We start from the raw sequence: 13753 nt of genomic DNA, 5'->3' as shown, positions 1-13753 counted from the left end.
AGACCAGAGAAGTCTGTTGGATTCGAACTCGCAATGCCCAGGTTTGGGATCTCAACTAACATTACGGGGAAAGGTCTGGGGCCCCGGGATTCGGGCAAGAGGCGGTCCAGGATTCCAGGTTACTGGGGTCCTGGGTCGGATCGGGGCACACCTTCTCCTCCAGCGCCCCCATGCGCTCCTTGAGGTGCAGCTGTAACCGTTCATTGGACTCGCTCAGCAATTTGTCCACTGTCTCTGACAGCCGCTTGTTGTGGTCATCGTTCATCTTCTCCCGCTGCCGGGCCTGCCCAAAAGTCGCCAGAAGGGGGTGATCAAGCCCACCCGGCCCAGAGCACCGCCCCTGCTCTCAGCTCCCGCCCCCGACTCTGCCCCCTCACCTCAGCTCCTCCCCCCCCGCCGCTTGAAAGCCCCACCCTCTCCCGTCTTCCGCCCGCTCACCCGTTGCAGCTCCTGGTTCTTTTCCTCCAACTGGGCCTCCAGCTGCCGAAGCCGCTCCTCGAAATTCCCATGACGTTCCTCGGCCTAGTGGACGGAACCCCAAGGCTTGTGAGGGCTCCGCGAGGACTAGTTTGGGCTCAAGGTCCCTCCTCCCCCAAGGCTGGATGCCAGGCCCCGCCCCCCGCGCTCCAGGCTCCTCCTTCGAAGGGCTACAGACCCCGCACTAGGATTCAGGCCCCGTCTTTTCCTCAGGATCTGTTCTGTCTCTTTTGCGTTCAGAGCCATCCTTTCAGTACAGACTAGAAAACACCCCCCACCAAACCTCCAGGCCGTGCCTGCATTCCAAGCTCCCTCACTTTCCTGGACCCCGGGCGCTGCCCCTTTCCCCAGAATCCCAGCTGCAAGTCTCCTACCCTACTAGACGGAAGACCCCGTCTCATCCCCAGACGCCACACCCCACACTCCCGCCCCTGGCCTCTCCTCACTTTGTTGAGCGCAGCCACACGCTGGGCCAGCTGGGCCTCTATCTCAGGCAAGGTCTCGGCCTTTTGCAGCGTCTGCTGAAGCTTCTGCTTGGCGTCGTCCAGCCACTCGGCTAGCTGACGGCTCTTCTCTTCACTCTGGGGGAGGACACGGATGGGGGACGGGGAGAGCGGGAGAAGCTAGGTCACACGGGCCACGGCCTCGCCCCCACAGCACCTCCCTGGCCACGCCCTCACCTGCCGGTACAGCGACTCCTTGCTGGCCAGCTCGTTCTCCAGCTTGTCATTGGCGTCGTGCAGCGACGTGGCCTCACGCTGGGCACTCAGGTAGCGCTTCTCCAGCGTCGTGATCCGCTCCTCCATATCCTCCCGCTGCGCAAGCGCCTGCGGAGGGGGCAAAAGTTCACGTGGACCACAGCTCCCAGAAAGCCCCGGGGGGCGGGGGGGGGGGGGAGTATAGGCTTAGAACCCCGGATCAGACACCCCAGGGCATCCTGGGAAATGAAGTCTCCCGTATCGGGGCGTCAGAATGATGGAACCACACCTGCCAAGAACTCCCAGGAATAGCCGACGGTAAGACCCCGACCGACCACCGGAGGGTTGAAATGGTGGTACCACGCTTTCCATGAGCTTCTAGGGCAGTACTGTCTGAGACCCTCCCCCTATGGATGACCTAAGGTCCATGGAAGGGAAGTCTTCACTCTTCTTGGCCCACTTCCCTCAAAAATCCAGGCCTTAGGGCGCCTGGCTGGTTCGGTCAGTAGAGCATGCAACCCTCGATCTGGTGGTCATGAGTTCAAGCCCCACACCGGGGGCAGAGCCTACTTAAAAAATAATAAACTACTTAAAAAAAATCCAGGCCTTAGGTTTTCAGCAACTTCTAGCACAGCCTAGGCTTAGAACCACAGAGCAAGTGCCCTAGGGTCTCATAAAAAACAAAAGTCCCTTCCATGTAGGAGGCAGCATCTCCCAAGAGCCCCAGGGTCACACATGCTTAGAAAACCTAAGACGGTGCCCCAGGGTCTCATGGGAGATGGGCTTCCGTCTGGGAGCCCGTGAGGCGGGACCACACTTTCCAACAGGTCTCAGTGCCACCGAGGTTCAAAATCGGAGGCGAAAGTCCCAATGATGAAGAAAAAGGCTCACTCTCGTTTCTCATCAGATGACTTCCAGAATCCATACCCTACACTTCCCAGCAGTCCCAGGGGCATAGGACTTAGGCTCAAGGGGCCTCAGCCAGGATGGGGTGAAATGCAGACAAAGGAATTCAACTTAGAAGCACAGAGAATTTTCCAACGATAACCTAACTACGACCAGTCATTGAGCGCCTACCATGTATGTGTCATGTTCCAACCCTCTGGCAAGGGTCCTAAATCCCATCGTACAGGTGAGGAAACTGAGGCTCAGAGAGGAGGAGAGTCCACACAGCTTGTGGACTGAATCCAGGCTGCACCATTCCTGAGCTCTGTGACTTTGGGCGAAGGGGGACGGGGAGGGTTAGGGGGAGGGAGGGACAGAGGGCAGCCCAGCAGGGGCTCCGGCCTCACCTCCTTGAGGTCGCGCTGGAGCTTGGCGTTAGCTTCCTCGGCCTTACCCAGCTCGCGGTGGGCGGTGCCCAGCTCCTCCTCCAGCTGGCTCATCTGGCGGCACAACACCGCCAGGCGCTCCCGCAGCTGGCACACCTCCGCACGCTGCCTCTCCAGGGCCTCCTCCAGCTCCGCTGTGCGCCGGTTCGAATCCCCGCCAGGACCAAGGCCGTTGGCAAGGGGCTGGAGTAGGGACAGTGAGAGAAAAAGGGACAGAACCCAGAGTGGGGGACACAGAGATAGAGAGAGGATATAAGGAGAAAGTTGACGGAGGGGAGGGGAATCAAAGACCAGTAAAGGTCCTGGAGGTCACAGAAGTTAGCTAGATGACTTGAATCAGAGGTCAAAGGCCAGAAAGGCTCTTAGGACTTCAGATGTCATAGAGACATTGAGGATCGCATCAAACATTAAACGGACCATCACAAAGTCAGGGGGCTGAGTGGAGGTCACGGGGATGGGGATCCTTGAAAAGCAAGGGGAGCGAGGTACTTGCATCTCTCACCTGCCCATCCCCCTCCTTGCCGGGCTCCTCCAGCCCCGACCGGCGCCTAGACAGCTGCTCTCGAAGGCTCAGGGTCTGGGAACGGGAAAGGGAGATCAGGATAAAGGGAGTCCTAGAGCCCCCAATTCTACTTCTCACTGGCTCTGGTCCTGCTGAGGCCATCCCAACTCCCAGTCTATCCTTCTGTCTCTCTTTGGCCGCCCAGCATGGAGTCCACCCTTGCTCATCCCCCTAGCCTCCTTGTGGCCCTGTCCTCTACAGTCTTAACTTTCCCGGTCCAACTATTTCCTCCGCAGTCAGTTCTTGCCCTTAGCCCCGAACCCACCCAATCAACTTCGCCCCATTGGTAGCCCCTTAGTCCCTCCTCCTTCTTGGCCACGCCCCCACCTCCTGATTGCTTAGCTCCAACTCCTCCTCCAGCACCGCCACCCGCTCCAGCGCCATCCGCAGCCGCTCCCGGACCTGGGGATGGGAACAGGACAGAGTGAGGTGGAGATCAGACCCAATCTAGGCAGGCAGAAAACCCCTGGCACGGCCTGATGGGGCAACACGAGCATTACTCTATCTATGGTGTGTGTGCAGCTCCAGCCAGTTACCAAGGCAGCCCCACCCACTGGTAGCCCCCCCCCCCCAAATTAATTTTTCTGTTATCAGTCAAGTCCCAATCTGAAGTGGCATGTCCCAATCAATCTCAGGCAACATTCTTCCCATTTAGGACATCCCCAGTCAATCACAGCCAGAATCTGTCCTATCCAGGGAAGCCCCAGCCAACCATAGCCTTTCGTTCTGCATCCGATTTTCATACCTTCTCATCCAGGGCCTTGTGATGCTCGAAGAGGGATTTTAGAGCCTTGAGCACCTCCACCTCGGAAGAGACCCCACCCGGGGACTGGGCCTGGCGCTTTACCACGGTCATGCGCAGTGACCTCTCGTGCCTGGACACCAGGCATTCCAGGTGTTCAAGGAGAAGCTACAGGATTAGGTCACCGGGCCAAGGAAAAGAGGCAAGGGAAGAGAGGCAGAGTCAGGACAAGGGTGGTTCTGACAGGGGGACGGACACACGGAGGAAGGGGTGGAGCCAAGCATAGGGGTAAAGGAGAGAGGTCGGGAAAAGAGAGAAGGATATGAAAGGTCGGGGCATGGTCAAGGAAGGAGTAGTGCAGGAAGAGAGAGCCATTACGGAGATAGGGGAGAAAATATGAAGCAAGGAGGGGACCAGAGGAGACAGCCAGGCAGTGGTAGTAGGGAGGCAAGATGGGTAAAGAAAAGATGGGTCAGGCTACAAACCCCCGTGGCCCCGCCCGCCCCGCTTAGGCCCCGCCCCCACACCCCTCCCCCTCACCCGCGTGTTGTTCCGTTCCGCCTTCAGCTCTGCAATCTCTTCCTCCCGCTCCAGCAGCTGCTCCCGACATAAGTTCAGCTCTTTCGTCAGAGCCGCAAACTCCTGTCCAGATGTGGGCAGGAACCGGACAATTAGATCAATCCTTTCCCCATGTCCCTCATTACATAGGGACTGGAAGTTTGAAGGCCCCGCCCCTCCCTGCTAAATCCCCGCCCCTTTCCGCGGCTCAGGCCCCGCCCATCACCGGCAAGGTCTCCCCCCCCTTCTAAGCGCCAAGTCCCGCCCCTTCCGGACCGCCCCCTCCGCGCCTTCAGTGGTCGAGGTCCCGCCTCCCGCAAGCCCCGCCCCGGTGCCGCCCAGACCTGGGGCAGAGCGATGCTGAGCTGGCGCTGCAGCGAGTCTTTCTCGTGGCCCAGCTCGCGCAGCCGCAACTGTGCCGTAGCCAGCCCGTCCTGCGCCTCGCGCAGCGTCTCCAGCAGGCGCTCGCGCTCCGTGAGCATCGTGACCATAAGGCGCTCCAGCTCGCCGCCCGCCTCGTCCGGGCCCAGCGCCGAGCCCCGCCGGCCATCCTCGCTGATGGTGGGCATCACCTCGCACATCATGGCGGCGGTGCTGGCCTGCGGGAGTGGGGAGGGGGCAGGGAACAGAGACCGGCCTCGTCGAGAAACTGAGGCACGGCCATTCGGATACTACATGGTGGAAACTGAGGCGGGGCAACCCAGGCTTTGTACTGAAGAAACTGAGGTCCATCCATTCTGATCATGGCACAGGATAAACTGAAACCCATTGCTCTCACGAAATCAGGCCCAGCTACCTAGGTGAGAGCATCTGGGGAAACCGAGGCCAGACGCCATCAGGCACTGGCAGCAAATCTAGGACCAGTCTAGTCAGAGAAACCAAAGCCAGGTGACCCATTGCCTGAGTCAATATGGGAAAATCAGTCTCTCCCTGTTCTGACCCTGCTGGGGGCCGGCATTAACCCACTGCATGAGTGAGAAACCGGAAGCTCAAACGAGAACCATGCATTCAGGAGGCCAAGGAACTGGGGTCACAGAATTAGGTCAGTGGCACCGTATGAGGTCACAGGGATGTGACCTATACAGCCCAAATCCTGCCCTCAATTTTCCAGATATCTGGATCCCAGCTCCAGAAGAATCTAAAAACCACTCCATTTGCTAGCCATCTCCCACAGCCTAGGAGTCCAAGATCCAGCTCCCTCCTACCTCAGGTCACAGGAGGCTAGGTCCCCAATTCCCTTCTTTCCCCTAGACCCAGGAGTCTGAGCCTCCAGCCGCTTCTTCCCCAATCCTGGGGGTCAGACAGGGACACAAGAATCTGAGCTTTCAGTCTCCAACCTCAGACCCAGAAATCCCAGCCTTCAGACCCCTCTTCCCCCAGAACCTAGGAGTCCAGGCCCCCAGGTCTCAGGAATCTGGGTGCATGAGCTGTGGGCGGAGATAAAGGGAGGTCTCCTGAGCCGCTCCCTCCACACACATCAGGTCAGACGGGTCCAGCTGGCCCGGTGGAAAGCAGAAGTGACTTTCGCTCTGTTCCCTCCTTTCCTTCTGTCCCTTCAGGCAGCAGCATAACCGGTTCTGAGAGTGGATAGTTCCCAGCCCCACCCAATGTGCAGACTATGTCCAAAACCTGGAACTGGGGTCTTGGACTCCAGTGAGAAGAGGAGGGGCTGGAGGGCCCTGGAACCTGGGAGAGGAGGCAGACAGTCGCCTTGGTCTTTGAAGAGGTACACCTGGGAATCTAGACACCGGCATGCCAGCACTCAGAGGCCAATCTCATGACAATGTTTATAAGGAGACCGGTCAAGACCAACATCGTGTCTAAAACCCAGAACCTACTCAGGAGATGCAAACAGGATGTTTTAGAGAAGCCGCTCCAGAACTTCAAATGCACTGACAAGGAAATGAGATTTAGCAAGGCTGGATGTAGAATCTAGAAAGCCACTGGCGTGAATACAGCACAGAGGGCAGAAAATGTACAGTAAAATCCTCACATAGGGCTAAGGAGAGGGAGGGGCACATTCTAGAACCCAGACCTAGAATCTTGAACCAGCCAAAAGCAATCCAATATGTTAAAGAGTATCTGGGTCACCCAAGAACCCTGAACACAAAGGGGTGCAGAATGATATCTAAGAACATACCTAATGCAATGCATAACGGACCCAGTCAGGAGAAATAATCTAGAAAGTGACACCTACCAGGGATGCAGGTACAACAAAGAACAAATCAGGAGCCACACTCTTAGCTTTATCATGTGTCTACATGATAGACAGAAGGGAGAAGATATGCTTCAGAATTGAGCGCAGGCCCTGGAGGTGGGAAAAAACCCTAGAAAGTAGCAAGGAGTCTGCCTGGAACTTAGAAGTGCCTGGGGGAAGATGCAGAAGCATGCTGGGAATTGGGAATTTACTGGCATAAGGACTGAGCTGGCAAAGGAAGGGGGGAGAGATGTTCTGGAAATGAGGACATTTCTAGCTGAAGACTCCAAAAAGAGGAGATGAGCCTAGAGCCTGCTAAGAATGCTAAAGTAGCAGATGGAGGAGGAAGCCCACGATCCGCCAGGAGATAAGTTCTACACAAAGGTCACATTAGGGAAAAGATGGACAGAAAAGGTGGGAATGGATGGGCCTAGAACCCAGTACCTGCAAAAGGGGGAAGACGTACAACATTTCAGTGGGGACCCTTTAGATTTAAGACCGCAGAATTGGACTGGAACCTAAAACAGGAAAGTGCCTTTTAACATTGATAGCCCAATTTGGAAAAAAGCTAGAGCCCATATCTGGAACACACATGTTCTAGAATGTAGAATGTCCCCGGGGAGAGAAAGGAATCTAGAACAGTGCCAAGGATGTGGCTGAGCCTAGAACACACCTAAAATAAAATTTTCGCAGAGAATCAGCAAGTTCTGGTTTCGAAAGATTTGGAACACGTGTGAGGAGAAGGTGGGATCAGCATTTAGCTTGGGGGCACTACCAAGATATTTGAATTCCTTAGGGAAACACACGCCTAGAATTGACCGCCTAATCTAGAATTTAGAATATACCTTGGGTGAAAACGGAACAGAGATATTGACTGAGAGTGTTCTCAGATTTAGAATGAATCTAGAGCATTGCAAGAGCACAGTTTAACCGGAAATATGGAAGATAGCGGGTAGGTTCTAGATCATCTGATGAACCTAGGTCACAGAACACATCTAGAGGAAGGGGTGTGTGTTTGGCTCATCAGCCTGAGAAGGTGTACTCGGAGGATGAGACATCATAACATAGGAACATCTTCATGGGGTGTTGGAAACATCTCAGGAAGCTGGGTCTCAGGGAAGAGAGTAGAGAGCCCCCAGCACCTGAGATGATATGGGGACGAGGCAGGGGTTTGTTAAGGCCAAGGGAGATGTCAGGTAGATGGGGTTTGTGAGGCTGTGGGAACCTGGGTTCCTAAGAGTTAGAGCTAAGGGTCTAGATACTTGGTGGGGGCCTGGACTCCTGGAGATAAAAGACAGGGGATGGAAGCTCGGAGCCCAAGTCCTTGCTGGGAAGGAGGGCTGTGGCAGGTGGCTTCGGTGAGCAGTACAGAAGCTGGGGTCTGAACCCCTGGGTCCCTGAAGGGAATACAGAACCTGGGACAAAGCATCTAGGTCTCCAAGGGGGGAAGGTGGGCAGAAGGCAGAGAATTGCATTAAGAATTGCATTCCAAGCCCCTGAAAGGGAGAGAGTCATGGTGCCTGAATCCCTAATCAGGCAGCCGCTGGGGTGCCAGGAATCTGGGTATAATCGCCTGAGGGGCACAGGGGCTGCTGAACTGGGTTTCTAAAGGGGGCAAGAGCTGGGAAACTGGATTCCCAGGTCCTGAGGGGCTGGGGGCTACCAGCTAGAGCCTTTAGGCAGACGGAGTGAACACTGACAGGGTTCCCAGAGTCAGGTGGGAGCTGAATCCCTGGGTGCCAAGGTCCCTGAGGTGGACTAGGCAGGAACATTCAGAAGCCCTGACTCCTCGAGAAGCAGCTGGGGTCCCAGAAACCTGGGGTACTGAGGACGCGGCCGAGAGGCTGGCCAGAGGAGCCCTGAGGCCCAGGCGCCCGGGTCAGAGAGGGCCCGGGTATCTCCGGGTCAAAGGCGCGGCTGGGGGGATCCCGGCGCCGCAGGCGCCCCCTCCCCGGCGGCAGCAACAGCAGGAGGTGGGGGAGGTGAGGCTGCCGAGTGAGCTGACCATGGACAGCTCCAGAGCGGGCCTGCGTCCAGGGCGGCCGCCGAGCCGGCCTGGACTGAGGGACCGGGCTGGCTGTTCAAGCCGGAGGGCTGGAGATGGGCAGACCCCGTGCACGAATAGGGGACTATGCAGACGCGACGGGGGGCAGCTGGCCCTAGCTGGGAGATCTGACACAGCCACAGCAGGTGTCTGGAGCTCCCGGGACTGGGCCGAGGAAGAGAATGTAGGTCCAGAGGAGGCTCCCGGGGCTGAGCTGAGAAATCCAGGCTCCTGGGCCCTGGACGAGGCGCAAGGCGGCAGTACGCCTGGAATTCTAGGGTTCGGTTGGGGACTCTGAGAACCGGGAGGGGCACGCCTGAGTGTCTGGGGTTGGGCTGTGGAATCTGGGCTCCAGGGCCCCCGGGTATAAAGAAGGGAGTCCAGGATCTCGGCAAGGCGAGGGAGGCTCGGCGAGGGGTCCCCGGGGTGGGCGCTGCCAAGCGGGCTGGGCCGGGCTCTCACCTACCTGGTCCGCGGCGGCTGCGGGCGGAGCTGGGCTGCAGGAGGGACGTGGGGTGGGGTGGGGGGACCGGGCGGGGCCCCTGGCGGCGGCCGGGGCCCGGATCTGTGGCTCCGGAGCCCTGTCTCCGCCGCTCGCGCGGGCTCCGCGTCTCTGGCTCCGGCTTGGGCGCTGGGGACCCCCCTCCCCCTCACAGTCTCACAGACCTCTACCCCCTAAAATAGCCCCCTGCCCCTATCACCGTTCAGCCTCCCCCCCGCGAGGCCGAAGCCGCCAGATCCAGGGGTGCCCACCAGCGCCCCCAAAATCCCACCTCCCCCCCAAAAAAATTCCTCCTCCCTCCCCCCCACAGCTCCCGTGCGGTCGTGGCCCCTTTAACAGGAGACTGACAGACGGCCCTGAATGGCCAATGGAAGGCGTCGTCGGAGCCGGCCGGTGGCTAAACCCCGCCTCCGCACGGACTGGGAGGGGTCGCGCGGGCGGAGAGCGGAAGGCGGGGCTCAAGGAGCGCCGGCCAATAAGCTCGCGGCGTGCGGCGGCTGGGGCGGGGGGCGGAGCCCGGCAGGGGGATGATGTCACCTGGAGCTAGTGGCGCGCGGCGTGGAATGCGAGTCGCGACCCCGGATCCCGGAGGTGGCGCGCGCTAGCCCTAGCGCCGCACGGGACAGCAGGGCTGGACCGGCGGCGAGGTGGGACTAAAGGTTGGATTTTAAGGCGGGGGCGGCTCCCGGAGGCACGCGCTCAGGTTGGAAGGTGGGGTGAATGGCCGGTCGGCGAGTGCACCTTACTCTGCACCCCCTGCGCCCACCTTGGGAACTGCACGCGGCACCCTCACCCCCCACGCTGATGATAGTACGGCCTGCAGGCCTCCCCTGGCGAACGAAGCTAATGGTTCGTTCCACCCCGCCCACACAGAGGCTGCCCACCGGCTCCGCAGCTTCTCGGGACTCCTCCGTCAGACCAACTACAGAAGGGGTTTGGCCTTCGCCCTCAGTCTCTCTTAAGGGCAGGGGACGTTGTCTTCGGCTCTGACCCCGCACTCGGACCCAGACCAGGTCCCAGCCTCCGCCTTGGACTTATGCCTAGGAAGCCGGCCAACCACCGCCTTCAGACCTTGGGGGAAAGTTCTGCCTCTGCTCTCAGGCTCTGAAAAGCAGTCTCTGGACTTCAGCTTCTCTCCACCCACCCCCAACATCTCAAGACACTCTAGCCCCAGGATGCAGGACAGATACACAGACACTCAATGAGGGTCAAAGATCTTTAAATAAGGAGCCAGTGACAATAAATACTGTACAGGGGAGGGGGTGAGGGTGAGGGTCCAGATCTGTGGTTTCAGCCTCGAGACTCCAAGGACCTGCAAAGAGGGGGAAGAGAGGGGAGTCAAGCTCAGGGAAGGGGACCTGGGGAGGCATGGGAGAGAGCCAGGCCTGGGCCCAGGGCAGTGGACTGAGGGATTCTGGAGAGTCGGCTGCAGACCTTGGGATGAAAGTGAGCCTAGGAGACCCCCCAAAGGATTTAGCCAGGATAGCTTGTGAGAGCCTGGGTCAGGGGTCAAGGGTCAGAACCCCAGAGAGAGGAGCCGGGGCTGGGGGTGGTGGCCATCAAGGTCCCAGAAGTCACTGGTCTGGTCTGGGACTCTGGGGATAAAGGAGGCGGTGGAGGCCGCAGGGGTGTGGTGGCAAAGGGCTCACGAGTAGCTCTGGTGCTGCTGGCGCCGGCGAGCAGAGCGCATCTTCTCGAAGCGGGCCTCCATCTCCTCCAGCACGCGAGGCGTGTAACGCACCACCAGCTTCACCGAGCCCTGGGCTGCCTTCAGCAGCTCCACTGCCTTCTCGTGCTGCTCACCCTCAACACTCTGCAGGGCGGTGTACAGACACCTGGGCCTGGGGCCTCCCACCCACACCCAGCCCCGACCCTACTGTGGGTGAGCCTGGTACCAGCCCGGGCTGCCAGGGCCTTGTGTCCTTCTGGGAGAAGCACATTCACTCTTGGCTCAGCGTCCTCCTCCCCCCAAACCTGCCAAGTTCCCCATGTCAGGGACAAGCCCTCAAAGCCCTCAGTCACCAAGCCGGACCTCCAAGTCCACCTTTATCCCCTCCCTCCCCAAAGCCTGCTGTTCCCCGGCCCCATCCCTCCTGCTCTGACTCCCTACTTTGTCCCTGCCACCCTGGCCCCAGTTCAGGCCTCATCTTCTCCCCAGGGACTTTCACCTAGCCTCCTCCCTAGAACTTCTGGCCTCCAGTCTCTACCTTCAGTCCATCCCCTACAGAGTTCCAAAGGGGTCCTTCGACCCCTCCAAGCTGAGCCTATCCCTCCGCTGTTCACAGCCTTCCCAAGGCTCCCCAGAACCCTTGAGATGAAGTCCCAGCTTCCCAGGTTGACACTTGGGCCCTGCATGGCTGGCCCCAAGCCCTTTCTGTTCAGCTCAGAGGAGTGTAGAGTCACAGCCCCGACCTACAACATCCTCAGCTAGTAATACTCTTCTCTACCCTATTTGCCTGGAGAACTCCTCTGCATCCTTCAAAACCCAACTCAAATGTTCCTTCCTCTGCAAAAAACTTCCCTCACCTATGCTGGTCTGGTGTCCCATTTGGGCTCTCATAATGCTTTGTGCTTCCTCATTATTATCTCCCTGGATCAAGATTATTTCAGTCAGAGTCTCTCTCTCTCACCAAAAAGGAGTCCTTGAATACGGGAGCTGAGGCAAACCTCTTTCAGTGTCTCTAGTGGTGCCCAGCACAGGGCTGGACAAAGAGGCAGTACTCAAGCGGTGCATGTTGAATGAATGTCAAAAGCAGGGACTGTGCTAACCTTGAACAGACCGGGAGCCCAGCCTCAGTCCCCACTCACCACGCCGTTCACGGACAGCAGCTGGTCGCCGCGCTTGAGGCCTCCGTGGCGGTCAGCCACGCCTCCAGGGATGACACGGGAGATGTAGATGGGGGAGTTCTGCTCCTTGCCCCCCATGATGTTGAAGCCCAGGCCCTCATCTGTCTTGGGCAGCTCCACTACCCTGGGATGTGCATGGCCCTCACTGGCTGTGAAGGCAGCCACCGTGGCCTAGGAGAGAAAAAGTGTGGGGAGGGGAGGGCCCCTCCCTGGTGGGTGTACGGACGAGGGGGGAGGATCTGGGCCAGGGAGAGCAATTTAGGCCAGATCACTTTCCCCACTCACGGGGCACCTGCCGCCGTTCAACACAAGCTCACACTGTTATGAGTCCCTTTTAGTTCCCTCTCAATGCTTCAGACATCAAAGAGAATGTCTCCATTTTGGTATGAGTGCCTCTTAAATACTCACCACTTGCCAATCTCGATTTTTAACAGAGAAAAACAAGGCCTGGAAGGAACTGAGAGCCTCCAGGGGGCGGCAAGAAATAGCATACAACTATAGTTTACTAAGATTTCAGTGTTTAATGCTATTTCGTTGTATAGGTGTTAAAGGGTATCCTCTTGTCAGGTATGCGGTACTAGCTTCCACTGGCGGTTGCTACAGATGCCTTTATATGACATTTAAGTAAAACGTGAGATTATTGAAAAGATCAGTAAATAACAATAACGCTGGTACATAGATTCGACAAAAATCATGAAGGAGGAAACGGGCACAGTTGACTTTAGGAAGATACTAAACCAGACCATGCAGTTCAGCGGATAGCGTGGGTGATGGGGTGGGGGACACCAACCTTGGCCGTGGCGTGGGCCCGGATTTCAGCACTGCCGGTGATGTCCAGCGTGTCATAGAGCTGCTCATACACCTGGTGAGGACGCAGCAGCATCAGCGAGCCACCAGCCCCCTCCTCCCTTCAACGCCGGAGTCCAGGCCCGCAGACCCTCCCACCCAAGGATCCGCCCCGCCCCCGCGACCTGGAGCCCGAGGAAACTACAACTCCCGAAGAAACCCGGAGCTGAAGCGCTGGCACCCCAAGGCGGGCCGCCCCCCGGCGCTGCTGGGAGGCGTAGTCCCTGAGCTCGGGGCGACGATCAGGACGGGCGGCCGCCCGCCTGTGTCCCGGCGCCGCGCTGCTCTCACCTCCCGGATGGCAGAACAGAAGCGGCTCTGCAAGACTCGCTGGAGGGCCTGCAGCTTCTGCGGGGGCAGCTCCCCGCTGCGCTGGAGCCTCTCGAGGAGCTCCACCGCCCGGGACACGTCTGCGGGGCGGGGGCGGGGCGCATAGACACAGAGTCAGAGACACGGAGAAGCTCGGAGAGATGCGGCCAGAAACCAGTAAGGGCGAACGCAGACAGATCCCGGGAAAGACAGCCGAGTCTCAGTCGGACACCCGCAGAGTTGCCGGTGGCAAGGGAGACTACGGCCAGCCAGGCGCCCTGCGCCCCAGAATCCCCATACGCACGCAGGCAGGGCTGTGCGGTGGGAGCCCCTCCTGGGCCCGCTAGCCCACGGACCCTCCCACACCCACGAACGGCCGACTCGCGGCGCCCCGCCCCGCCCACCCCCGCTCGATTTGCCCGCCCACCCGCCGGGGCCTGGCCGGGAGGGGCGGGGACCGGGGTCCCGGACGCGGGCCGCGGCCGGTGGGCAGGGCCCCCTGGCGCGCTTACCCCGCTCCAGCCCCAGCGGCTCCACCAGAGCAGCCATGTCGGCGCCGCCGCCGCCAGCTGCCCGCCTGCCCGGTCTCCGGCGAGGAGGGCGGGGCCGCGAGAGGCCACGCCCCGGGCGGCGGGCGCCC

The 13753-nt window shown here is 59.2% G+C and overlaps 3 protein-coding genes across 9 annotated transcripts in view; 1 reads left to right on the top strand and 2 right to left on the bottom strand.

Moving 5' to 3' along the window:
* Nucleotides 1–9259, bottom strand: part of PPFIA3 (PPFI scaffold protein A3) — a 28964-nt gene extending 19705 nt beyond the window's left edge. For 5 of the 6 annotated variants that reach the window (XM_040457678.1, XM_040457672.1, XM_040457676.1 and 2 more), the window contains exons 1-11: nucleotides 9076–9259; nucleotides 4713–4967; nucleotides 4351–4452; nucleotides 3814–3978; nucleotides 3396–3470; nucleotides 3009–3083; nucleotides 2468–2689; nucleotides 1158–1304; nucleotides 924–1058; nucleotides 439–522; nucleotides 152–283 (exon numbers count right to left, since the gene is read on the bottom strand). In XM_040457678.1, the coding sequence (XP_040313612.1) occupies nucleotides 152–283; nucleotides 439–522; nucleotides 924–1058; nucleotides 1158–1304; nucleotides 2468–2689; nucleotides 3009–3083; nucleotides 3396–3470; nucleotides 3814–3978; nucleotides 4351–4452; nucleotides 4713–4952 (1377 nt within the window). In that variant the 5' untranslated portion in view covers nucleotides 4953–4967; nucleotides 9076–9259. Of the gene's footprint in view, nucleotides 1–151; nucleotides 284–438; nucleotides 523–923; nucleotides 1059–1157; nucleotides 1305–2467; nucleotides 2690–3008; nucleotides 3084–3395; nucleotides 3471–3813; nucleotides 3979–4350; nucleotides 4453–4712; nucleotides 4968–9075 lie in introns of those variants that run through there. The other variant, XM_040457674.1, reaches the window with a different exon arrangement.
* CUNH19orf73 (chromosome unknown C19orf73 homolog) lies at nucleotides 8572–10346 on the top strand. Its single transcript, XM_040457941.1, is given in 4 exon segments — nucleotides 8572–8793; nucleotides 9723–9863; nucleotides 9865–10020; nucleotides 10022–10346. Coding segments are annotated over 4 exon segments (717 nt in total). The 3' UTR covers nucleotides 10220–10346.
* On the bottom strand, nucleotides 10291–13718 carry LIN7B (lin-7 cell polarity scaffold B). 2 transcript variants are annotated; one of them, XM_040457687.1, is made up of 6 exons: nucleotides 13626–13718; nucleotides 13096–13214; nucleotides 12749–12820; nucleotides 11920–12129; nucleotides 10761–10924; nucleotides 10314–10423 (listed from the first exon to the last, which is right to left on the bottom strand). In XM_040457687.1, exons 1-6 carry the CDS (start codon nucleotides 13660–13662, stop codon nucleotides 10402–10404), a joined length of 624 nt encoding a protein of 207 aa, XP_040313621.1. In that variant the 5' UTR covers nucleotides 13663–13718; the 3' UTR covers nucleotides 10314–10401. The 2 variants fall into 2 exon arrangements, with proteins under 2 accessions (XP_040313622.1, XP_040313621.1); XM_040457688.1 differs by lacking the exon at nucleotides 10761–10924 and having other exon boundaries at nucleotides 10291–10423.
* Between the last annotated feature and the right edge of the window lie 35 nt (nucleotides 13719–13753).

This window comes from Herpailurus yagouaroundi, unplaced genomic scaffold, assembly GCF_014898765.1.
Source record: "Herpailurus yagouaroundi ecotype Mexico unplaced genomic scaffold, PumYag 220, whole genome shotgun sequence".
In the NCBI taxonomy this organism is placed as follows: domain Eukaryota; kingdom Metazoa; phylum Chordata; class Mammalia; order Carnivora; family Felidae; genus Herpailurus; species Herpailurus yagouaroundi.
This window is presented reverse-complemented; position numbering and strand designations above follow the sequence as displayed.

Coding starts and splice junctions, on each gene's coding strand:
- LIN7B (XM_040457687.1), bottom strand. CDS start 13,662: ATGGCTGCTCTGGTGGAGCCGCTGGGGCTGGAGCGGG. Junction 12,130..12,748: donor GGGCCCACGCCACGGCCAAG/GTTGGTGTCCCC, acceptor TTTCTCTCCTAG/GCCACGGTGGCTGCCTTCAC. Junction 10,424..10,760: donor CAGCAGCACCAGAGCTACTC/GTGAGCCCTTTG, acceptor CCCTCTTTGCAG/GTCCTTGGAGTCTCGAGGCT.